At 30.4% G+C, this 26,937-nt stretch overlaps 2 protein-coding genes across 3 annotated transcripts; both read right to left on the reverse strand.

The window, feature by feature from the left end:
• Nucleotides 1-6,192: 6,192 nt before the first annotated feature.
• Nucleotides 6,193-20,592, reverse strand: LOC133670751 (GPI ethanolamine phosphate transferase 1). 2 transcript variants are annotated; one of them, XM_062091349.1, is made up of 18 exons: nucleotides 20,263-20,589; nucleotides 19,990-20,181; nucleotides 19,744-19,899; nucleotides 19,301-19,594; nucleotides 18,742-18,956; nucleotides 18,564-18,638; nucleotides 18,233-18,299; nucleotides 16,644-16,966; nucleotides 15,704-15,937; nucleotides 15,426-15,613; nucleotides 14,763-14,904; nucleotides 14,558-14,666; nucleotides 14,005-14,107; nucleotides 13,698-13,887; nucleotides 8,889-8,987; nucleotides 8,737-8,795; nucleotides 8,229-8,334; nucleotides 6,193-6,712 (listed from the first exon to the last, which is right to left on the reverse strand). In XM_062091349.1, the coding sequence occupies exons 1-18, from the start codon at nucleotides 20,489-20,491 to the stop codon at nucleotides 6,548-6,550; spliced, it is 2,946 nt and encodes a 981-aa protein (XP_061947333.1). In that variant the 5' UTR covers nucleotides 20,492-20,589; the 3' UTR covers nucleotides 6,193-6,547. The 2 variants fall into 2 exon arrangements, 1 of the variants encoding a protein (XP_061947333.1); XR_009834156.1 differs by lacking the exon at nucleotides 6,193-6,712 and having other exon boundaries at nucleotides 8,253-8,334; nucleotides 8,889-8,940; nucleotides 20,263-20,592.
• Nucleotides 20,593-24,668: 4,076 nt separating this feature from the next.
• Nucleotides 24,669-26,088, reverse strand: LOC133679912 (gibberellin-regulated protein 14-like). The gene is made up of 4 exons (XM_062102649.1): nucleotides 25,928-26,088; nucleotides 25,786-25,818; nucleotides 25,182-25,557; nucleotides 24,669-25,068 (listed from the first exon to the last, which is right to left on the reverse strand). Exons 1-4 carry the CDS (start codon nucleotides 25,982-25,984, stop codon nucleotides 24,884-24,886), a joined length of 651 nt encoding a protein of 216 aa, XP_061958633.1. The 5' UTR covers nucleotides 25,985-26,088; the 3' UTR covers nucleotides 24,669-24,883.
• Between the last annotated feature and the right edge of the window lie 849 nt (nucleotides 26,089-26,937).

Genomic DNA, 26,937 nt, shown 5'->3' on the forward strand with positions numbered 1-26,937 from the left:
TTAATCCAAACTGATTTACCCTTTAATGCCTAGATTATATGTCTATCATGTTAACTCACAACTAGTTTCTTTTTTTCTTTTTTAACCTTATTACATCCTTCCATAGTTAATTAGCTAAAAATCAAACATTATTGTCTTTTCATTCTCGGATATAGGTTTTTTTTTTCTAGTTATTGTAATCATTTTTTATATATATATTTTTTATTTGTTATTGTTACCTTTTTTTTTTGTCTAATTCAAATAAAACCAGTTTATTTGGTTGTTCGAGATTATTGGATTTAAAAAAAAAATTGTGACACCTAAACATTTTACTTGAAAAATACATGGAGTCGCAATGCAGGCCCATCTAGTTAGTTAACAAATAGCAAGCTCAAATTTCATATATTTCATGATTTTTTTTCCTTTTTTTTTCTTAGTTTAATTTTAGGTGCTAAAATCCTTGTCTGTCTTCTCTCAACTTTTACTAGATTTGGATTAAAATCACCAGATATGTCTTTACTTTAGTAATGCAAACAGACTACTTTATTTCAACTTGATCTGAAAGATTATTTAATAAAATATTATTATTTAAATAAATCCTTTCTCATAATTTAAAATTTTATCATTTTCATGAATAAACTTGATTCTGAATTGAAATATTCATAAACATGAAATGTATTTTAAAATAATTATTTTGGAAAAACATTATTAAAACGCAATATTTTGTTACAAAATCTATTATAAAATGAATGCAAATTAACTATAAATATACATATAAGATGAAGTACAAAATGGTTTTAATATTCAGATGGAGGTTAATATAATTGAAATAAAGAAATAATTTTTATGAATATTTTATTTGATTTTGTTTTGTTTTGCTCTTGTGAAGAACCTTGAGGTCGATTGATAAATAAAGTAACAAACCATGCTTAAATAATATTTTGGAGCTTGATATGATACTCGAACTCGATTTAATTTATATGAGTCGATCTTGAGCGATATAATACCTGGTGTGTTTACAATTCTATATGTACTATATTGATTTAGTCTAATGTCAACTACAAACCTAAATTGCGTGGGGGATTTATTATGCAAAATGCAGTGTAGATCCTCCTATATAACATTGTGGACAGAGTACTTATAGTGCTATTTTTTTTATTTTTGTTTTAATTTGGCTCTTATCATATTAATTATAAATCAATTTGTTTGGGGGAGGGGGGAGGTTGGGATTGAAGATAGAGGACTAAATTAAAAAAAAACGCGTAGGGAATTGGTGAATTTAAAAAGTTTAGGTAAAATATTTATTGTAATCCTTGTACTTTACAAATTATAGATATTGAGTCCTTTTAGTTTTCAAAATTAAAAAAAAATCAATTTTGATCATAAACTTTATTTTTCTTATTTTTTTGGCTCCAAGTACGAAGGAGGTGAGAGAAAATCACTATAATCAGGTTCTAAAGAGAAAAATGTTGGCATCGATTCCAACCTTCAAAACAGTTGAAATTGGTATCAAATTGTTTTTTTTTTATAAGACGATCTCATATAAGGTGTTTTTTTACCTCGAAAGTGCCAAGAAAAACATATTTAATCTTGGTAAGATTTTTTGTTTTAGGTTGATTTTAAGTTTTGGGATGATTTTCTAGGTTTTTTTAGGTCGTGAATGGATTTATCAAGTTTCCTATGATGTTTTATAGGTGTTTTCGATTAATAATGGATTCAAAATTTGATTTTTGGGTCACAAAACCGTTAACCCTAATTTTTGGGTCACAAAACCATTAACCTTATTTTTTCGACCACCACAATGGTCGAGAACTTGGTAATACAAACGACACGTCATCTGGATCTTTTGTTTTTTCAAAAATAATTGGTATTGATGACATATCATCCGTTTCGGCTGCAAAAAAAATAAAAAAAGACTCAATATCATAGGTCATGATGAAATGGGTCAAACGAGCTAGCATGACTTCTTAGGCCCAACATCGTCTAGCATTTTCTTTTCTTTTCTAATTTTTTTCTATTTTTTTAAATTAATGATTTTTTGAATGTTTTTTTTAATTATTATTTTTATTTATATATAGATTAATACCATTTTTATCTTTTATTTTATTTAGAGAGCCTATTTTAAAATGGATATTTTTTTGTTATTTTATATGCATTTAATTTTTTAAGAGGTTTTTATGATTTATCTATATATATATATTTATCTTTTGTATAGATTAAATTAATTTTTAAAATAAAAAAATGTTATTTTTAGATAATATTTCTAATATGTGCAGCCTTACATAATATTTTTTTTCCTTTTGTTTTATTCAATCAATTTAATGTATGTGCATATTTCTATTATCGTTTGATTGAATAAAAAAGTTATATTAATAGACAAATTTAGCAAATATAACCAGGTAAATATCTCGTCTTACGAGATTAAATATCTTGATTTACATCTGACTTTTGATTTTTCTAGTTTTATTCTTAGTTATCATTTATGGCTTTTTTTTAGTTATTTAACACACATGGTTCTCGATTTATTTTATTACTTGTATGCATAAACTTTTTTATTTTTATTTAGAATTTTTTTAACCACAAAAATATATCAAAAAAACCTATATATATAATTGTTTTCTGAAAAAAACCCTTTGACCGCGAGAAAGCACGAGCAAAGTATCTAATAGTCATCTATATGAAAAATGAATATTTCTTCCCCTTCACCATCCAAATTGGACATTTTTTAGTCTATTTTCAATGGAACTAAGGCATGTGTCAAGATTTAATTAGCTAACAATTGATCATTTATCAACTTTCAGTCTAAAAGCTATATATATATATAACATCATTAAATCAAATGAAAAATGATTTTTAATCCATTTAGATTTCACTTTTCTTAATTAAGTTTCATTTGAAATCAAATCATCAACTACCTTTATAGGATTTATTCCATAAAATAACAAACATTTGCATATGAAAGTCAACTCAACAAAAAAAAAAATATAAGCCTCTTTTTGTTCTTTTATTGCATCATATGTACTTTTTTTTCTTAATTTTCACCTTTTTTAAAAAAAATAATATATTTTCCAATCATATTGTGTTGTTTATAAGCAAAATCTGTTAGCTTATAGATGTAACAAAAAAAAATTAAAAATTATTTTATTTCAAATGAAATATAGTTCAAGTCTAAAGTTGAAAAATTAAATGACTAATTTTTAAATGAATTGAGTATAGGAAAAATAACACTCATTTAGCCTATTTATTATTTTTTTTCATGTATATCTTTTTGTTAATGTATATACTTTGTAACTAATCAGTTAGTCATACATGATATTGTTATTATTAATAATAAATGCATTCTTTAGTTTTAATAGTTATCTGAGTTTAATTAATAAATTTAAAGTATAAATAAAGTAATTGTGTCAAAGTGTTTTGAAAATGAAATTATAAAGTTATTATAATTTTAATAAATTTTTTTCATCAAAGTATTAACTCTAAATGTTTATTGTTAATGTTTTATTAAAATCGGATATTAATCCGTACTGTTGAAATATATACATTCTATGTCTTTTTTTTATGAAAGAAAAAATTTGTTCTCACAAATTAGGATATAAAAGATACCTAAAATTATATGTAAGTACTTGTATATCAACAAGTTCATTGAACTAACCCGCACTATGATTTTGTATAAAGAGTTACATGTGTCTAAGAAAAGACTTGATCTTTAAATTTGAGATCATTAAATTATTAGATATAAGAACTACTATGTTTTGATTTTAACTACTCAATGCTTTAATCAATGAGAACAACTAAAAATTATATGAATGTTTTTGAGTAATCAAGAAAGAATTTATAGCCATAGGTAAATTAAAAAAAATATTTTATTTATTCTTAAACAGTATTGATTATAAAATCTTTATGAAAGATGGAATGAGATTTGAAAGTGTTTGAAATTTTATTGAAAAAATCAATGATTATCATGTTGTGAGCTAGTATGATTTAATAAAGTAGATACACTTCATACTCAAATATCTAAATTAAAACATTATAGATAAAAGAATATTAATTGCACTAAGAAACTATTCATTGAAATGTTAATTAAACCACAAACCACAAATAAGTTGCATAACATTTGAGAGGTCATGACATGTGGTTAGATTTATATTTGACCTTTAAATATAAACAAATCAATTATTGAAATGATGATATATTAAATTATCTAATTTATATAATTTTATTTTAATTAAAACTATGATTTATGTTTTAGTCAACATATTATAATAGGATAATAATGGAAATTTATATGGTGTTCAAATAGTAACTAATGATATTTTATTAGTTATTTCTTAAGTCCACCTTGAAGAAGAAACAAACATAAAGAAAAAATAAAAAATAAAACTCATAAAAATTAATAATAATATCTTTACCAAGAAATTATCTCTTCTATTTAGATCTCTCTCTCTCTCTCTCTCTCTCTCTCTATATATATATATATATATATATATATATATATATATATATATATATATATATATATAAAGTTCTAAAATAACTAATAAGATACCACTAGTGATTTTGTAAACACTATAAAATTTCATGATAATTACATGTCATTTTTTTGATTTTTTTGATTTAATTAATTGAGTTCCTTAATAATAAGTTGATTCAGCCCCTCTTCTCTATTCTAGCAACAATTTGGACCCTCCATTTAATAAAATCTCCTAAAAATCATTAAAATGAGGAAATCACAAAAAAATAAGGATTTTTCTTTTCTTTTCCGGGATAAAGAATTGAGAATTTGTCCAACATGCCATTCGGTACTTAACACTATATGAAACCTAAAAATTGTGTCGTCAATGTAATCGGAATAAGAAAAGGAAAACAAAAAAAATGAAGGGCTTGCCCTCAGAATTCTTCCTATTTTTTTTTTAGTTTAATGTGGATGTCCGGGTCAGTTTACGTGCACCTTAACTAATCCTACAGGCTTTGAAGTTAATGACCATGTAAGTCTTCAGTGACCATCATATGAATAATCACAGAACTCGAACCTGAGATCACAAAAAAAATAAATTTTTTGATCCCAAGCTCTTATCACTGGATCATCACTTAAATAGTTAGAATTCTTCCTATTGTTCTTTTTGCTGGTAATGGCACATTTGTTACGAAAATTTAAAGAAAACTTTGCTATTGAGACAATTTCCCCTTTCACTCTCAGGCCCGGGAGAAGCGACATCCCTCTGGAGTGAAACATGGTGAAAACTCTCTATTGCTTATTCTTTACCCAGGCTGCTCCCTTCTTTTGTACCAGGACTCTTTGGTTGTTTTTCATCTCCTTTATGAAGAGCTCTTTTCTTCTTCATATGCGGTATCTCTCTGTTGTTTTTTTCTTTTCTTTTCTTCTGAATCTCACTTCTCTATCTACACGCTCACTCTTGGATCCACTACTCATTTACCTTGTCGACTTGTCTTCATCTTGCACCTCCCTCTTTCTTCTGGATCTCACTTCTCCATCCACACACTCTTGAATCTACTACTCGTATGCCTTTTGAACTTATCCACTCTTTCTATACACAAGCTGCAATCCTTTACTCGCTCCATTAAACCAATCAAGCTCCATTAAGAAAAAAAATGGAGGAGAAAGAAGGGAGTGGGCTTGGATTGCAACTCTTTCAAGATAAATATTTTTATCGGTCTTTAATTATTGGTAATTCTTAAAAATAACCACATCATTAATACATTACACCGGCACTTAGAAAAATTAGAAGAACTCCCTGGAAAACTCACTTTTACATTTTTTTTTAAAAAAAATATTTCAAGTTAATTCCAACGACCTTACCTGGCATTCTCCCTTTAAGCACCATTTCTAGGTTCCTACTTGTATTTTATACATACAAAGACGTTTAGAATGAAAATAAAACAAGTACATCTCCAAAGATCACATTGAGAAATTGCGTCTCCAAGAAAATTTGACAGCCGAACATACAAATTTATGCCTTCTCCGAAGCAAGTTGGAATAGATAAAGCTTCGAACACCTCGCCCGGAACAAACTCTTGGCTTGTCCCTCAAACAGTTAAAAGTCCAAAATAAATAAGTAATGTTCCAAGTTCCAAGTTCCAAGTTCCAAATGCAAATGATATTTTGCTCCGAGACGTTCAAGGACAACGATATATACCAGAACCGGGGAAAAATATAAGAGAGGAAGGGAAGGGAAGAATCAGAGGACAGTGAAAGAGTAAGCAATTAGCTAGTGTCTTAAGTAGTCATTCAAAGTTCTTCAGTGGCATATTCATCAGTTAAAAATCAGTACAAAGGGATAATGGTAAACTCACCTGTCTAGGTAAGACCGGTATCAAAATTTAGCTTTACTTTTGTATAATGGAACTGGAAGGAACTTGGAAAATCCCCAAAAGGTCAATAGCTCGTTTGTATGCACAAGAAGCATTGGAATTCAGATGAATCAATGACCAAAAAGAATGAAACAACGTAGCTGTTCTTAATCCATTAAAGCTGTCATACGAGTGCAACAAAATCACCTTGCAGTAAACCTTGTTGCTAAAAGTGATTTCTTAATTAGCACTTTGAGGGTTAAGCTGCTTTCTGAGATGACGAGCCAGCTGATCCAATTTGGATGTCTTTTGTGTATGTGTTTGTGAGTGCAAAAAGTAACAGCACAAACACAACTTGGGCACTCACGATCCCAAAATGGCTGATGCTGTTACCAATTTCCATCCAGCTGCCTGTATTTCTGACCTGTTTCTCATCAAAAACATAAATTTATAAGTTGCCCAGAAAGAGATTAACATATTGGTTGTGTTTCTTAATGCCCAATTCTCTAAAACAGTATAAATCTATTCAGATAGTAATACTTCAATTTCAGTTAGAAAAAAAAAATGGAACTTCCTGTTCAAATGCAATATTTCTCCATCCATTTTTCCAAATTTTTAAATTTGTTTGTGAAAAATACATTTCAGAGATTTTTCACGGTTTTTCTTTACAAGTTTTTCTTATGTTATTTATATGAAGAAAAACATGAACACAATTTTCCCACTTTTTAGCAATTGTAAAAGATTAAAATTATTTTTCTCTTAAATTTTCGTACTTAGTGTTATAAATTTAATTTTTATTATAAATATAATATAAAGATTTTTTTATATAGCAATACAACTTTTTCATGACAATTATAAATTAAATGAAATAAAATTAATATTCTACAATTAAATTATCACAAGATTAAGATGACTATTATAAATTATGATTTTGAAATTTCTATGAAAGATCAAGAAAAAACCTAGCCGTCTTCTAGCAAGTTGCCAAAAAGTAACATTTTCAACGAGTTCAAAAGGAAGATCAATGTGACCATAACCTCATTGGGTCAAACTTTGTACCTGTACTCTTTTTTTGTTTTTTTCTCAATGCCATCCTTGTACAATTTGTTTAGCCTATTACCATAATATCCAGTACAGATTTGATTTAGCATCCAGCTAAGTATTCAATGTGAGCTCGGGTTGGAGAAGGAGAGAGTTTAAGTATATGGAATTGGGATGGATTAAGGATGTTGGATTCCAATAAAAATGCAATTTCATGTATTTTTCAACAAATAAACATATTACAACACTTTCATCAATCTCATAAACATAAATCAAAACCACAAAACATGTTTTCAAACAATCAAACAACACAAAAATTCAATTATTAAGTTTTTAGATCAAAAACTTCAAATCCACATCTCCGAAACCCCTTGATGAAATTGTATAATTTGTCTATGAATTCATTGAGATGAGAGCTTTCATTTGATGATAGTAAAAACTGGCTAGATTATGTCTCTCCCTCTCTCCCTTTTCTTCTTACTACTTTTCATACTTTTATACATTTTTTCTTTTAGATCTTTGAGTTTTCAAATCCAATGATGGGAATTAACTCATGTAAATTAAATGGTTCAGATTTGAAGATAGGGTAGAGATGGGAAATGTTTAAAGAGACATTATTAAAAAAATAATTCACTTAAACTGTCCTCAAGACATGTCTCTCGTGCTCCATTTTGGAGGGACAAAAATTGGCCCCAACCAATCAAGTTCCTATTTCATTTATCCTAAGACAGGAGCAAAACACAACTTTTGGGACAAGTCCACGTAGCTAATGACGTGATTGACATGACTCCATTACTAACAAATCATGCAGTATATGATGGAATTCAGGGGAAAAAATTATAAGGACGAGTTTAAGAAAAATAATAAAATGTTATTTAAAGAGTAGAAGATGATCATACCAAGAAGAAAAAGTGGATGGTCATCACATCTGAAAATAGGATAACAAGGAAATAGCATCCAACCCGTGGAACTTGAAGTAGTTTGGTTATAGCACTGAATACACATCTGCATTTGAATTCAGAACACGCAGAAATAACAATCAAAAGAGCAGCGGAATCCCATAAAGATTTGATTGCCTATTTATAATGCTCTAGAAATCAATCAGCATACTACAAATGGCAAAAATCTCTATAGGGGAGTAGCTGAATCTCCAAAGTCAGGGCTTGGATTCATACCCTACAATGGGAATTCTATTGGTGTGGCCAAATCTCTGTAGCATTTTGAAGTGCATGGAATGCACATTATTGTGCTGGAAAAAAGACCCAGTATATGATGATGCTATTGCAGAATTGTTATCTTTTAGGCATGCTATTGCCAATCAAAAAATGAAGTTTTGGTGAGATGACTGAGACCTTTATTTAATTTAATCTTGTGAAGTAAACAGCTATCACATTTTAAAAAACTTACATGACAAGCATAAATGGTATGAATAGTTTGAAGATAAGAAGCGTGGCCATCAAAAAAGGCTGCAATTAAGAGGAAATCATATCAATTCAATAACTGATTTTAAACTGTAAATCAGCATGTACTTCAAGAGTTTGAAGTTGAACTTCACTTACACTGAAGACAGTAATAAACCGGTACACCGATGAAATCTCAAAACTTGCAATACTTGCAAAATTTCCAGTCCCAAAGAAAGCAACATTAAACAAAATCAGCTGAAAAGTGCAAACCATCAAGGCCATATAAATTTCATCACCGCTTAGATTATCAACCAGTAAAATAATAAAGTTTCTCAATGAAAAAAATACCACAGTTAAGCTATTCACATTCATTAAAAATCAGAAATCTTTAAACAATTTTACATTTCCTTTAATAAAAGCACAGTAAACTCCTCTCTTGTCATTCTTTTCTTTTTGTTGCACCTCTCAGCTTTCTGCATCTTACACTGTTTTCGTTTAACATACCAAAAACAAACAATGGAGGAAACTCCCCTAAACTTTTAATCAATGCAGGGTAGAGGAAAACAATATGAAACAGAAAATACAGTGAAAGAAAGGCTAGAAAATAAAGCATATTGAAGTTGGAACAAGATAACAAGGTTTAGGGTCCACCAAGAAACCCCTAAAATCTAAATAAACTGATAAAATAAGATAGAATGTCTTCATAAATAACCTTAGCAGCGATATAAACTAATTGAAGCCCTAAATACTTGTGAGAAAAGGATTCACCAGTCTTGGTCTCCAAGCAAAACAACTTCACCTCCAAGAAAAATAATTAAAAAGTCACCTCCTAATCACATGACCTTAAATTAATTAAATAAACCTAATATCAGAAAAAAAAAAAAAAAAACTATAAGGAAAGCTCCTATGTCATTCTTTTTAGGTTGGAAGAAACTCATCTTTTGAGTCAAAACCACTAGTGTCCTGATATCATAGGTGTCAAATCAAGACTCATTAATCCCTCTTTTCTTTGCTTAAAGTTTACAACAGCTCTAAAAATTAGCTTTAGTTACCCATTGTATGAGAAACATCTACTCGCAACTTATTTCTCTTCCATCTATCTCAAAGTAATGAACTACAAAGCTTAAACTTGTTTCGTTAACATGTGTTACAATCAAATGTCGATTGCTGATTCTACTTTCAGGGTAATATCACACTAGAACCAAAAGGATCGTCATAGTGCAAATCAACAAATTTCTTTTGTTAAACAATCGTGATGTCCTATTTGCACTCAACTTAGTATTCTAGTGGCAACATCATTATCAATGTTGTCAGCATTGTAAGATCATCATCCAAGTGAACATCAAATATTGGTTGAGAATCCCAATCCACATCCACTTCATCATAGATTGACAAAAGATTCCAGCCCATAACTATTTCTTTCCCAACATATAAAGTATCTTGTCATTCTTGCTACACTTCAACTATCTTTCTCCAACACATCCTACCATAGTTAAGAGTTGAAAACCACATCACAATTTGCAGATCTTATTGCTCAGGTTTAATGCTTTGTACTCGATTCTTTTGTTAAAAGATCCCTCAATTATTTTGTTATCTTAATATCAATCATGCACATTATGTTTTCATCTGTGTTATATATTTTCATTAGTTGGTGTCACTAACACAGTTCAAATTTGAAACATGTCACAAGCATGGTCATAGCATGAAATTTTTGCTAATATATATTTTGGTCCTTAAAATTTCTTGAAAATTTACTTTGGTCTCAATATTTCATTTGTTTTACAAACAAGTACTTGATTGAAATTTTTCGATCATCATATTTTACAATAAATACAATTTAATTCATTAAGTTTCTATATGATGAATCATAAACTTGATCAAAATTATAAAAACAAATAAGTTGATGGACAAGGTAAGGCGGTTTAGAATTTTTAGATAGATGGTTTGCGTTACGCCACAGGTTGAGTCATATTTCTCCTAACATAAAAAATGATGCCCAAGCGATGATAGCATTTTTAAAAGCGCAGGAAAAATATGGGAATTATAATCTTGGTTAATTTAATAATATGATTAAAAAAACAACGATAATAAAAAAATCAAGAAAAAAATATCAATGACTAATAAAAAAAAATAAACACTAGCCAATATTATGAAAAAATACCTTCTAAATATTTTTAAAAGTTCTCAACAATTTTTAATTGATAACAAAGCAAAAATTAAACAAGAACGGGATAATCTCATAAAGAGAAAAATAAAAGAAATCTGAAGTTCAATTAAAAAAAATCAATTTTAAGAAATGAACAAAAAATATCTCGAGTCAATATGCCAAATTCATACTCAATTATGAGACTGGGATAACCCGCACAAAAGAAATTGAATAAAACAATGGCAACTCTCAAGCAAACTAAATGATGAAAGACAAAACTGAAAAAAAGAATTAATTTGAAAATCCGAGTTAACCCGGGTTAACTTGACTAACTTACCTCCCGGGATTTTAGATCGGGAAAACCCCATAGGAAAAAAAACAAAAAAAACAATAAAGCTCAAGACCCAATAACTTAATATTGAAAGATAAAATTAAAAAAAAAAAACTATATAAAATGAAGTCAAATGGCTAACTTCAGAACTTATGACTCGAGTCATGAGATTAAATTGCCTCATAGAAGGCAAACATGGAAAAACCATGAAGCAAGATTTTTAATCATCCAAAATTAAAAACAAAACAAATAGCAATCAAAACAATCAAGACCAAATCTAGTATAAAAATCAAATTCATGAAAATAATGAGGGACTAAATTGAAAAACAAATCAAGAAAATGATAAAAATACAAAAAAAAATAGCAATAAAAAAAATGAGAACCAAATTGGGTAAAAATAATTAAATGAAATAAAATGCTAAGAGACTAAATTGAAAAACAAATAAATCAAGAAAAAGATTAAAAAAACTAGCAATCAAAATAATAAGAAGGATCCAATTGAATACGAAAATTAAATGAAATAAATACCAATTGAATACGAAAATTAAATGAAATAAATACTGAGAGACGAAATTGAAAAAATAAATCAAATTAAAAAAACATTAAAAGCAAATCAAATAACAATCAACAATCATAAGAATTGAGACTAAAATTGATACAAATACAAACTAACAAGACACATTTAATTTTTGAAAGAGCTAGCACAAAATCCAAGGCACGGAAAAGAAAAACAATTCATCGCAACCCAACCGCTGCTCTATCATGCATAAGTGCCTAACCACTAGGAAAAGGATGACGCAATGCATCCAAGCCATCGAGGAAGATAGTGTTTGATTGTTAGGAAACGCCGCACGCTCTCAAAGAGCGTGGACACCTCTCACTCGTTGCACGAGCCAATTACTTTTAGTTTTTTAATTATATTTATATTTTTTAAAAGACTAAATTGTCTCTCATTCAAATTAATTATAACTAAAAAAAATGATGAAAATATGAAAAAGCTCATGGACATCAGTTATAATTTTTTATCTTTTAAGAGCAAAGTAGTCATTTCATCGTGCAATCAAAGCATTAAAAGACCTAAAAGCCCTTAGACCATAGTTTTAGTTTTTTTCCTTTTAAAGGTATTTAAGTCATTTCATTGTGCATCTAAAATGTTAAAAGACTGATTTGTCATTGATCAATATGATAACCCTAAAGTGAAAGGCTGATCTCTTTGAGCTTTTGCTTTCATACCCAGTTAAAAAATAAACCTTTTGTTATCTATCATTATAAAAAAAAAATTATTGATTTATTTTTTCTAATTTAAACCTAAAAAATCAAGACAAATTATAAAAAAATAAAAGAAAAACAATTCTTGAAATAGATATATGATACCATGGGAAACAAAGTTTTCTTAAAAATAATATATGTATGATAATATGAGAAAAAAAGTCAAAATCAAAGTAATAACACTTCAAAATACATCAATCTATCTAAATTATTTAACTAATTTTGACCAAGTTTACAATTTGACACGAACTTAATTGGAAAAAAAAATTCATTTAAGGACTAAATTATATTTACTGTATAGTACAATGACCAAAAAACTTTCAATGAAAGTATTAATGAAAAAAAAATACAAGGATCAAATTGAATTTTCAAGAAATTTTAGAATCAAATGTATATCAATGAAAAATTCCATGTTATAGCCACATGACACAAGTCACATGTCAATAACACCAACTGATAAAAGAGGGTAACAATGGTTTAAATGTAATGTCTAAGGTTGATATTTATACAAAATTGTGGTGGGATCTTTTAAGAATATTAAGAGTATAGGGGTGTACGAAAAGATTAACCATTTTTGCCTTGCTCTGCTGCCAATTTGTGTAGTGTGGGAAGAGGATAACAATCCAAACAGCAAATAAAGGAAAATAAAGGCTAAAACATGAATAATATTGAAGTTGGAAAAGGATAAACATGGTTTAGAGTTCACCAAGAAACCTCTAAAATCTAAATAAATTGATAAATTCTTTGAAATAACCATGTCGGCCTATTTATACTAGTTTAGGCTCTAGATCCTAATAGCAAGAGGATTCACTAGTCTTGATCACCAAGCAAAACAACTTAACCTCCAAGAAAAATATTCAAAAAGTCAAATGCTAACCAAATGACCTAAATTAATTAAATACCCCTAATATGAGAAATAATAAAATAAATTCTAAGGAAAGCACCAACTTCACTAATCTACTACATTCCAACAAATTATGCACCGCTCTAAATTAAACCCATAAACTAAATCTCAATTGTTGTATACTAATTGTTAAGGGCTTTGCTTAAATCAATAAACATAATTCGAGGAATTATAAGGATTTAAGATATTCACAATGAGCATATATGGTATCATACCATACACATTGCATGAATTGGAATATCTACTTCATGTTTATTCACCATATCAATCTCAATTATGGAAGAAATTGTCAAGGTGAAATGGGATGAGACTTACAAAAATTAATGGAATTCTCACATCAGAAAGCTGCAAGTATCTAACATCATTTTCAAGCATGGTTTTTTCACCAGTTCTTTTCATGGAAGCTGACAATTTCGCGACCTTAGTCAAATGGAGAATTGTGTTCTCAAATAGAATCCATGCCACAAGCACAAGAGCAAGTGCACCATAAAAGACAGCTTCATATCTGCTTGGATTTCAAGAAAAAGCACCCAGTGAAAGAAAATCATAAATGTGTATTTTAACTTTTTGCATATAACATAAGTGCTAAATTAGAATTGAAGCTGAAAATCTTTGGACATACCCAATAGATAGAAGCAGGAATGTGGGTGCAAAACCAAGAAATATAGAAGTCAGCCGTGATAAGAGGCTCTTCTCCGAGAAAAGTGGGAGAACCATTGAGAAACCTGTAATAAGACAATTCCAAGAACAAATGACATGTCATTTAAATGGTTTAAGTATGGCATCACAGCCTTTACCTTTATACAAGGCAATAAAAAGAAAACTGATATGTATTATACATAGGGAGTTGGGTTTGATGTTCCCTATACATGAGTCGTCACCAGCAAATGTAGATCATTCACTAACAAATAACCGTAGATGACATTAAAACACATTGGCTCTGTGATACAAACTTTTCCCTAGGTAAACACAGAGGCTTGAGTTATGAACATACATTATATATTCAAAGGAGGAGAAAACACCATAATAATTGGTAGGGGTTGAGTTGTAAGAAGGATATTGTGTTTTTAAAAAAACGATAAAGGAAAATGGAATTTTTGCATACAAATTTCAAGAAACTTTACACAAAAGCCTAAATAACACTAGAGAAAAGCAGAAATGAGTCAAAAATATACCGGCTATAGACCAATTTATTAACTGGTGTATGGCATGCAATTCTTGTTTCTCTTTTCTGTGAGATGTTGATATTGACACCATCGCTGATGATAATCCAACCAAAAGAACCTATTTTTCATGTAAAACATGAGATGACCTTCAGAGATGTTAGGCAATTGAATTATGGAACATCTGTTTCAAAAAAAAATTAAAGACATGTTATACCTGCAAGAAAAATAGAACTGGGGACCTGGGTTTCTCCATTTTGTGGTAGCAGATCCGCAGCCAATACTTATTCCCTTCAGAATGCTGATCTAGCCACCTTGCAGCTGCTCCTATAATGACAATAATAGCTCCACTCGCAATCCTACATACACGGTGATTAACATTCATACAGCATGACCACCTCAAATGAAAGTAATAAACCTGATAAAAATGATTTACCATTTTTCAATTTTTCACACGTTTCAATTTTTAAGACTTTTCTGACATTGTAGACAATCAATCAAAAGACATGTTTGATACATTTACATTACTCATATTGAGCAGAAGTCTTTGGAGATAATTTTTTTCCTTTTGATAGTAAAATCAGAATTGTTGATTGCAATAGGAATTTCAATACAGAATTTATGTTCAACTATAAGCTTATCATTAATAAGAACATTTGTTTATCAAAATTGCAGGAACTTTACCATCATATCAATATAGAAGTTCACCCCTCTTTTCCACTACAATAATTAATCATCAAGGAAATCAAAGGAGACAAATTTTAGACATGACTCAAAGATTATTGATATGCAGATAATGTTATAATTCCTTTGAAAACATTTTGACCAAAGCAAGACTGCATAACTAACCAACCAAATGAACAAACTCAAAAGGGCTTACACTAGTCCATTATTATCAGGAATGTCTGCTGGCATCAAAGTAAAAACAGACAGAAACCAGCACGCACAGCAGACATAAATCGGTATCCCAGATCTCCAGGGAATTGCATGAAAAAGATAAAAAGCAGCTATAATCCCCATAATAAAAAAACACCATGTGTAGAGCTTCCTCTCTGTGAAACTATTCACCTGAACAAAATACAAATAATGTAGCCTCAGAAAACTAAACTTACGACCTACACATGGTTAGATAGGAAATAGCATGATTGATGCCCTTACCAGGAATTCAAGGATGAATATTGATACAGCAGAAGCAGCCAAAATCTTAATTATATAATTATACTTTCCCCAACTTAACCATCGGCACAAAGTTTTTATAAACTGGTATTCACCCACTATCTGGGTCCACAGAAAAACTGTCATGGAAAAGTATGCATGGTACAAGGGAGGAGAGTTCTCCATGAATAATAAAACAGAAATCGCTCCCGTCAACAGACATCCAAACAGATATACCTGCTAAAATGAATTTGATAAGCCAGAAACATAATGCATAATCTCAAGAAACAAAACTTAGTGACAGTTAAACCAACACTTAGCATAAATAGATCCCACTAGAGAGCCTTGCAACAAAAACAAGAAATTTAGTGAGGGGAAGACAGAATAATGCAACAAAAACCACATGTTGGAATAAGACTTGCAGACCATAATACCCATTATCAAATAAGAAGAGGAAAGTGTTTTCAACATTTGAAGTTGAAAAAAAAATGATCACGAAGATAAGAAAAGAGGGATGACGAATGATGACTGCATTTCTTCTCTCGTTCAGTTTTGTGCTGACATTAATGTATATTATTATTATTAGGTATATTTACATCTTTCCGGGAATTAAGATAACAAAAAACAATATCTTCTATTTTCTCCACTGAAATGCTTGTGACCATTCAAAAACATTTTTCAGCTAGCATCATCGACAGGGAAACAGGCTGAAAAATGACCAAGAACCCAGAGTGTTTAATGTTCAAGGATTATTGCATTCTTGATGAAAAACCATTGATATCAAACAAACAAACTTCCTTTGCTAGCCAAGTAGTGATGAAAATAGTGATATTAGGATTGATAAACAAGCCAACGGAAATGAAACAAGAAATATTCATCATTTTCTCTTATTCTTTTAACATAACATACACTTTATAAGAGGTTAAGCTTTTTTAGATATTACCTTCGTTTTATTATTTCTCTGCCATGCATCATGAGGATTCTTAAATACATCTGCCAGTGAAGTGTAAGATTGCAGAATATGGAGAAGAAGACAGATTATCCAACCAATGTACCCAAGAGTAATTACAGTCATCAGCATAAGCCAATCATAGGTTTGAAAATATTGAAGTCCTTTGAGAGCCAAGGTTCTGAGGTTCTGAGCCAGCATCATTGCACTTCCATAGTCTCTGATAGATATTAGATACTCGATGTGTTCTAATGCAGCAGAATGATGAGCCAGTAGTTTAAAAGGCTTGAAATATAAGGAGTTTGACTGTTTTATTTCTAAGTTTGTTAAGAAATCACATATCAAACTCAATTACACCATTGGACAATTTTTTGCAAGCACCTAAGGACTATATGTTGAAGATACTATGGACAGCACAGATTATAAAGTTTTGCAGGGGACTGTTCAATAAGTTTCAGCAACAGATGAATTTTACAACTTCAGTTTGGTTATTTTAGTAATTTGGGATCAAAGTACAAGAAGCAAAATTTCATTCAAATAAACTTCTAACTAGTTGGTTTCGAAATATTCAAACTGAGAAGAATCAACCAATTGTTTTTTTTCTTCTTTTTTCCAAGTATATATTTTTTCTAAAATGCCATGAGCACAAAACTAACTAGGACACAGTCTATTAAAAGTTGTACTGATACGTAATTAGAGAAGTGTTACTATATACAAACTAGAAAAGTATGGGTGCACATGGAAACAATACAACAGATGAAGGAAACAAACTCAGTTCAAAAGCCAAAGCTGTATCCCATTAAAAAGGAAAAAAAAAACACGAAGAGATTTGAGGCCATTTAATTACCATCATGGCACTGCATTGCATTTCAAAGTTCAAAATCAAGGTAACTGAAAAGAAGATTCAGAAAACAAGCATAAGCTACCTGCTTTTTGTGATGCAAAATAACATATTCAAAATTTCTTTAGTTTGATAGTAACAGAAAACCAAACCAAAACACTTTGGGAAAAACTGGTTCAATTACTTTCAAATGTTAGTTTGTATTTTTCTTTTGATGTAAAACCACCATCAAGAACACAAGGACAAACAATTAGGAGAAACAATTCTCCATAAAACTCTATTTATTTGATCCATCAGTATTCATAGCATTACTTGAATTTCTAGGTAGGGTTGTTGGAATCTAAACAAATAGAAATACAAAAAGTAAATCCCAATAACAGTAGAAAAAGTAAAATCGTAATCTGAATAGGAAAACCTACCAAAATAATAAATCTACTACATTCTTATTTTATCCAATAAATAATAAATACTAATATTCCTGAATAACAATAAAATTCTAAATAAATAAAATCCTTAAATAATCAAATATTAATTCACATTTTTGTCTTTCTTCACTCCTCATCATTTTGCATTGTATATCTGAATATAAAATGCATGACACTGAACCAAAAAAAAATGCACTCCTAATTACCAAAAGCACACAAATATTTTGAGTTTTTGGTAAGAACTGAAAGATATTGCGTTTAAGGCTGCATGCAATGTGCTTGTAATGTCAATGACAAGTAAAACTGATAAAGGATACTTGATTTGCAAAGAAACTGGTTGAGGATTTGCTTTGTATTAGCTAGAACAGCTTCAACTTCTTCAGCCTGGATTTTAGAAGTAGAAAATGTCAATTTAAGTGTTGTATTTAGTTTGACAAGTTCAATTCATAAATGAAATTCTCATAAATGATGCTGCATTCTTCTCCCTGGAAATTATAGCAAATAAATAACATCCTTCACTTTTCTATTCACTTGCAGTCACTATGGTTTCAATCTATACCATAATGCATCCAATGCAAAAATAACATTCTAGCACCCTTAAGATAACAATGACTTATTTTCATCATCACTCATTTAAGGCATGCTGACCTCAATCATATCCACATAACCAAGCGGCAGATTTCCAACTGAGTTTACAGGACAGGGCAGGCCAAGAAGTGTTGACTGGCAGAAAAGATGATCAGTATATCAGACAGGTAACAAACAAGGAGATATAAAGAATTAAATAATGCTCAAACATGACATTTCAAAGAGGAAAATGTGAAACCATGAGGGGTGCAATATCAGCTTGATTCACATCCACCCTTTCAATGCCATTCAAGCCCCAGTCTACAGGAGTTGGCATGTCATGTGCATGTTCATCAACAAAAACACCATGATCAGAATTGTTGCTACTGGAGATTGGCTTGGGATATTTGACACCTGCCCCCCAGACAACAAGGGGAGTATCCGTATTCGAAGGATGCCCATCTCCATGACTACCTGGGTAGAACCATAGCATGTCAGCATCTGTAACTCGGAAGGGCACCATAAACAGAATTCTTTGAGATGAAAAATGACCCAACCAAAGGGTATAAAGTAGCATATGGACAGAAAATCAGAAAGCATCTTAATCATGTGGAATTTAGGCCTTGGAAGTCACACTTTGAATTATGGCCCTGACATGAATTTGGTGAAGTTATTGGAAACCAGCTCAGTCCATTCACATACGAATAAGTCCACAATCATTCACGAAATTACCATGTAAACGGTCGGAAAACACAGAAACTGATGAATTGCAATGAAGCAGAGAAAACTCTCAAGCAGAAATACAAGATAGTACCAACCTTTGTCACTCATTCCATGATCGGCTGTAAATATATATGATGTGCGATTGTCCTTGTAGTAATTTTCAAGGAGAGAATAAACTCGTTCCGCAATGTGGTCCACAACTTTGACATTATTGAGATAAATGGAAGAAAAGGGGCGATGTGCATGACCATTTGAATCACAGCCAAGTAAATGCAGAAATATAACAAGATTATCCTGTAGAAGTAACTCCTTCAACTCTGGGTCCTGGGTAGACCTATTCAGAAGGCTCTGAAATTGATCAAAAGACCACTCATCCAAAAAGGAAGCATCTGCATTGACACTATTGTATTGATAAAACGTTGGACAAGAGGTAAAAACAGCTTGATTCATAATATTATATTTATTGCTAATGAGCTTTCCCGTTTGAGAGTTCAGACAATAAATGAATTGATTAATTTGTGTAGAGGTTGAGACAAACCAGTTGCGAAGTCTTCAAATTCATGAGGGTAGGTTTTCCATGTGCTGTGTGGCAGGGCACCGCAGAATATTGGAACAATATCGGGGCTACCATAGGCAAATGTATGCCTGCTTTGGTTGAAGACTGAATCAAATTCAACTGGATTAGCTTTCCATCCTGCAAATGTAAATCAATACCAAATCATCAATGGAAGGTGAAATGCAGAAAATATATTCAAAATCGATTGATAGCAGTAACTAAATCCACCTTTTGTGACAGCACTAGGATCCTCGTAGAAACCAGCAATTATAGAAACGTGTCCGGGCCTTGATTCCGTGGGAGGGCGGGCATGAGACACCCCCCATCTACCTCGGTTTTTAATAATATTCCTCAGAAATGGAGCTCTGTGATTACCCTCCGAATCGGGCTCAAAAAACTTATCAGCTCGTAAACCATCCGCTGACAAAAATTAGTATCACTATCAGGATACAACTAAAGGTGAGAGTTCTTCGAAAACAAAACACAAATTGCTTTTTTTACCAACTAAGAGAACAAGACGTTTAGCAGGAGGGTCCTTGAAGCGAGGCTTGACAGGATGCATGCCATGAACAATTGGGGTCTTGAAGTAGATATCGAATATGCTTAGCATATAAACTGCGTGAAGGACTATACCAAGTATTACTAACCATCTCTCTCGTCTCTTTACCCATTTTTCACTGCTATTTCTTTCCCCTCCTTTCATCCCCAAGATCCCATCGCTGCCTCTCATGCTTTTCTGCCTCTTCTCTTTCTTTTTTTAATCGGTTTTCTTCCCTTCACTGGATCTCTGGGTTTAGAGTACGGACTTTGTAGACTCTGGTGACCTGCTGGCTGCAGCTTAATTTTGAATCCTTTTGGCCAACTTGTCGTTCCGTTACATGAGTGCCATGTCGTTCGTGGAAAAATTATAGTATAGCGGGGTCCATTAAACTTTAAATAAAAATTAGATACAAAATAAAAGGCGTAGGCTGGATATTGTTGAATCGTTAAAGATTATTTTCATCTTATTATCAATGTACATGAACAATGAGTATGAGTATAGAGAATGAGAGTCTGAGTTAGAATTATTGTTTGGAAAAAAAATATTGAAAAGATAAAAATAAAAACACAAAATACTATTATAGTTAATAATATTTTATAGGTATGGTCACAATAATATAATTATATCCAGGAGCGGAGCTAGAGGGTGGCAAACAGGAGCTCGGCCCTGTAAAACATTTTAAATTTTTTATTATTTAATATTTTTAATTTAAATAAATAATTTATTTAATAATATATATTATTATAGTAATTTTGACCTCCCTTGTAAAGTACACCTAGCTCCGTCCCTAGTTATATCATTTAGTGTCTTGTAAATCCAATCATCGTAGCCTTTTTTTATCAACATCATCACGGCTATCCTATTTCTATATTTTTTATACATACATAAAAAATAATATTATGTACTTTTCAATAATCCTTAAAATTTTATTTTAAATGATTTAACTTTAATTAAAAACAAATTGATTTGAATTTTTTGGCCGAACAAAAATTAAAAAAGCATCAAATAAGAGTGATATGCTCAATTTTTTAGAAAATATACATTTTGATCTTTACACTTTAAAATAACACATATTATATAATTCCCGTATCTAAATATTTTTCAATTTGATTTTAATATTAAAATTTATTTTTATTATTTTTTTAATTTTTAATTAAAATAATCCTTGAATCACGATAAAAATATTTAAGTGCCACCATTTAAAATATTATAGTAAGCTGGAGTTGATGTTGCATAAGCCCTGATTGTTTTTGTGTTTTAAAAGCGTTTTTTTAAAATATTTAAATTTTTTAATTTTTTTTATTTTAAATTAATATATTTTTTTCAAATCATTTTAATATGCTGATATTAAAAATAATTTTTAAAAATTAAAAATATATTTTTAAATAAAAATACTTTTTAAAATAACCAAAACTACAATTTTAAACCAGCAGAACTATAAATGTGTTTGGTATTGCTGTTGCTGTTGTGGTTATGGTTTTAAAAAAGTTGTTTTATAAAAAGTACTTTTAGTTGAGGTTGGTTTGGAAAAATATATGTTTGGTTAAAACTGTGGTTGAAATTAAGGTTGAACAAAAAGTAGTTTAATGTGTTTGGTTAAAAAAATGCTTTTCAAATTGAGGTTATAAAATAATTAAAAAATATTTTTAATTTAAATACTGTAGATTTAACTACTATTATTACATCATGAAATAAATAATATTGATATTAAATATTTTTTATTATTCCATTAAACTATATGCAATGTCATCACATACGAAATATATCCAACAATAACTATATTTTTCATGGTTTCTTAAGCACGCAACAACAAAAACTGCATTTTTTGTTACGTCATCAAGCGATCTCCTTCTAATTTTTTGAATATAACACAATTAAAATAAAAATATAACCTGAATTTTTTTTAACTGGGTCGGACCCGGCAAGAACATAATTGGAATTACGATCAAATTCCACAAATGCTACGTCATCATGCGATATCCTTCTAATTTATATAGTGTTATTAAATAATATTAAATACTAGTTTTTCGAGTAAAACTTAATTTTTTTAAAAATATTTTACAATTTCATTACGTACAAAATTCATTCAATAAAAACTACAGTTTTCATGATTTTTTAAGCATGCAATAAAATTAGTTAAAATATTATCAGAAATAAAATTGAGATTACAGTACGAGTAAATTTAATTCACCTTAAAATAATTTTTAAAAAAAACAAAAAAAAATTGTTCATGTTCATATGAATAGTACGAATAAAATCACTTAACTGCATTAGTTTTTCAAAAAAAAAACTAAAGGTTTCCTAGTTTTCAAAATAATAATAAAAAGAAAAAACTAAACTTTTTCTGGTTTGTCAAAATAATAATAATAAAAAACTAAACTTTTCCTGGTTTTTTAAAATAATAATTAAAAAAAAACTAAACTTTTCTTGATTTTCAAAAAAAAAAAAAGATTTAAGTTTAAGTGTATAGTGCGAGTAAATTAATTTACTTGCACTGTACAGTGGAGCCATGCTCCACTGCTACAGCTTCTTGCCTCAATAGAAGCAAAAATCTGCGATTTCATTTTAATTTGTAGTGGATCCTACCAATGAAAAGCAGTTTTTTCCTAGCCACACTCCCAAACGGCCACATAACCACTTGGTTGGTTTTCGGGTATGATAAATTCAGCATGCAAAGCTCGTTGCTGATCGCTGGACTGGTTTTCAGTTGCAGAACTGATCCCGACCCCAGGGTCAAGGCTAATTGTCATCTGGTCTAATCCTTGAGGGTCCATTCACCAGCTGATGGTCCATCACTGTATGTCCTAGCTGTAGGTACATCATGATTGTGTTCCCCCTCGTGTGTGTGTTGTGTGTGTAGTTATATTTGTAACTATAGTTTTAAAACTCAGCTTTACTAAGTCAATTTAGAACCGAGATAATCCAGGATCGAAACTGAGTTAGGTTTATAAAAAAAATAAAAAATAAATTAAAACCTGGTTGATTTGATAACATCAGATAAAAAACCCAATTATAATTAATTATTTATTTATTTTTTAACTAAAATAATATCATTTTAATTTATAAAAAAAAAATAAAATTAACCCAATTAAAACTTAAGACTTGAATATTAGACCGGGTCAATTACCAGCCAAGTTTAAAAATAATTGGAAAGTAAATCCTAGCCTCTTACTAATTTGATCAAAATCACGTGTTAAAATTGTATTACTATGTAAAGTTAAATTAAAAAATTAAAAATTAATAAAAACAAGTTAAATTTGATAAAATCAATCAAACTTCATAAAATAAATAAATTCTAACTGATTTTACAGGTTTGAAACAAAATAAAAAAAATCAATTGACTCCTGATACTTTTTTTTTCTTTGTCCTTTCTCAAATCTCAATCCTAACACTAGTGGCTGGTACCACAACTTCCACACTCTCTTTCTCTCTCTCAAAGCATTTTTTTTCTTTTTTTTCTTTAATTTTATCTACCTCTATTGTATTCTAATGTGTTTGATAGTGTAGTAATAGCTGTTTTTTAAATAATTTTTTGTGCTGAAATACATGCCAATGATATTTTTTTATTTTTAAAAAAATTATTTTTGACATCAACACATCCAAAACGATCTAAACTATATTAAATTTTAATTAAAAAAATTAAATTTTTAAAAAATACAATTTCACCACGTCCCAAACATGTTTTTAATCTTTTGTGCTCTCTGAAGTTTATTAAAATTACTTAATTACTATTCTCAGGTCTTTGTGCTCTAAAAGTTTCCTTCTAGTTCCATCTTGAACATAAGTTTACTATTCTCAGGTCTTTGTGCTCTAACCAAATTAATTCAAGAGGGCTCCGCATGCAATTTTCCAAGGCAACACGAGTTTTTAGGCAACCCGAGGGCCTCCATATTCAATTTTCCAGGCAGCACGAGTTCTTAGGCAAGCGTACCTTATCCACCAATCGATGAAGACTCAGTTTATTTTTGAATTTTAAAATATTTAAAACACAATTAAAATCCTTTTAATCTTCTTTTTTCACATCATTTTAATATATTAATATTAAAAATAATTTTTAAAAATTAAAAATTATTATTTTAATATTCTTTCAAATAAAAAATACTTAAAAAAAACCTATTCTTAAAAAAAAACCTATATTCTATCTTAATAAAAAATAAAACAATTTCCGAGATATAACTTAATTAATTAAATTTTAAATTTACTCTCTAATCCATAAATTTTAAAGCAAGCTATTAAAAATTTATATAATTATTAATTTTATAATCATAAAATTAATTAAAATATATACATTCTAGCTCGAAAGTTTATATTAATAATAATTAAAAAAAACAAAAAAAATCAAGATGAGAGAGGGGGTTCATCGATATTATCAGCAACAACCGAAATAACATTATATTTAATATACGCAATCAGTACAAGTGAAAGCAACAGACACCGTAGACCGATCGAGGGTTTGCATGGCACTGACTGCCAAATTACAGCTGCTCGAGAGCAATTAAAATATGAGAAAAGTTTATTCTTAAACTATATAGTATAACATAATAGCAATAACATATATCACAGTCGAGATTTTTAAAAAATTCAAGGGCACTTGGGCTTGTTGCGGCGGGTGGTCATGTCAGTATAGCACTTGCCACATTTCTCCCTGTTACCGTAAGTCCCCGGCGGCACGCATTTGCATCGGTCACAGCAAGTCATGCAAGCTCTAACACAGAGTCTTTTCCTTGAATGTAACTTACACCTCTGCCCACATAGAGGGGTGCAATCTGCCCATATAGCCACCAAACGTATTAATCTATGATCTTATCCGTATAGCTAAAACAAGGAAAGAGGGCCATGTTAAGTTCATGTTAACTTCTGTAAGTGATAGATATGTTACCCGATCTTGTCCTAACTGGCGGCGGCATTGGTCCAGTAGTGGGTGGCTTCACGGGAGGCACAGGTGTGGGTGCTGGAGATGGTGGCTTGTAGACCGGTGGGGCAGGAGTAGTGGGTGGCTTCACAGGTGTGGGGGGGTTGACTGGCGGTGCTGGAGATGGTGGCTTGTAGACCGGTGGGGCGGGAGTAGTGGGTGGCTTCACAGGTGTGGGGGGGTTGACTGGCGGTGCTGGAGGTGGTGTCTTAACTGGTGGCGCGGGAGTTGGTGGCTTGTACAATGGTGTGGAAGGAGTGACCACTGGCGGGGCGGGGGTCGGTGACTTGACCTCTGGAGGAGCAGGAGTTGATGCAGGCACCACAGATTTGGAATAAACAGCCTGCTTCACCAGATTCAAAATTAAATAACGTTCTTCTCTGTTCAAGTAAATCGGGGATTGTGCTAGGCTTAGTTGTTTTTTTTCCCCCCTTAACAAATGAATTGATTGTTTTTGTTTCTTTTGCTAAAAAGGAGCAAAATTCTTTAAAAAAGGAATTGATGATAAGTCTATGTATCAAATAATATTTGGATTTAAGGCGAAAAGAGCATTTTTTTGAAAATTAATTACCTTCTCCTTGAAGTCTTCATTCATGTATGAAGCCTGCAACAACAATCAAAGAACTAAAACTTTAGTAACCTAGTCAAGTAAATGTAACTAGCTGTACGAGTGAGTGAGAGACCGACACAGAGGAAGGAAGTGAAGGTCATACCTTTGCAGTAACTAAAACAAAAGCAACCACCATAAGACACACAGCTTTGAAAGCCATTGTCAGGACCAGAGGTGAAGCAGCAACAAAGAAGTGAAAGATCTAACTACTTGGCCACATTCAAGGAGAAGCAACAGTACTGTGTGTATAAATAGAGCTGAGCATTGGAAATTGATGCATTTATTGATCCGTAACTTGTATGGTATCGTGCTAATTATTTTTAAAAGGATTTAAAAACATTAAAATAATTTTAAAATACAAATACAGACAGCTCAGCAGAACTCTTACACAGCACTAATTGCTAGCAGCTCCAGCAGTCCAAAATCTGGCTTTAACGTTGGGCCCACCTGGCCGTAGTAATAAAAGATATCTATTAGAGATATCACCCGTGTCGGTGTGAGCCCATGATTTTTCCAATTAGCGAGGCACGAGGTCTGTTCTTCGAAACTAGCAAACAAATCTACAATGGGTTTTGCCCGCTATTTGTTCCAATCCCTCTTATTTTTTTTCGTGTCTAACCTTTTTATTTACTGATTAGGTTTTTCGTATAACATTTCATGTGCATTTAGTATTAAAAAAAATGTTTTATAAGATATATAAATAAAAGTATATTGTCATATATCTAATACTAAAGGTAAAGGCTATATATATATATATTTTGTAAAACAACTACAAGTCATCTAATTATTTGATCTCAAATAGTAATTCATATGAATCACTAAATTATAAATATTATAAATTCTTTTAGAAGAAAGGGATTATTACCCTTTAAGTGTTAGCTCTTTATTTTTTCTATTATGGCTATTTGTATAGATGTATTTAGTGCATAAAGTGCATCTTTCTAGTCTTCTAATTAAAGAAATATGAAACATATCATTTTATTTATTGAAAAAACCTTATAACCATATTAATAATAAAGTATTACTTTGCCTCTTGAAAAACATGAGATATATTATTTCACTATAGTTATTAGAAACTTATGCTATCAAATCCTACTTGATTTTTCTAGGTCT

This window comes from Populus nigra, chromosome 1 (genome assembly GCF_951802175.1).
Source record: "Populus nigra chromosome 1, ddPopNigr1.1, whole genome shotgun sequence".
Lineage (NCBI taxonomy): Eukaryota > Viridiplantae > Streptophyta > Magnoliopsida > Malpighiales > Salicaceae > Populus > Populus nigra.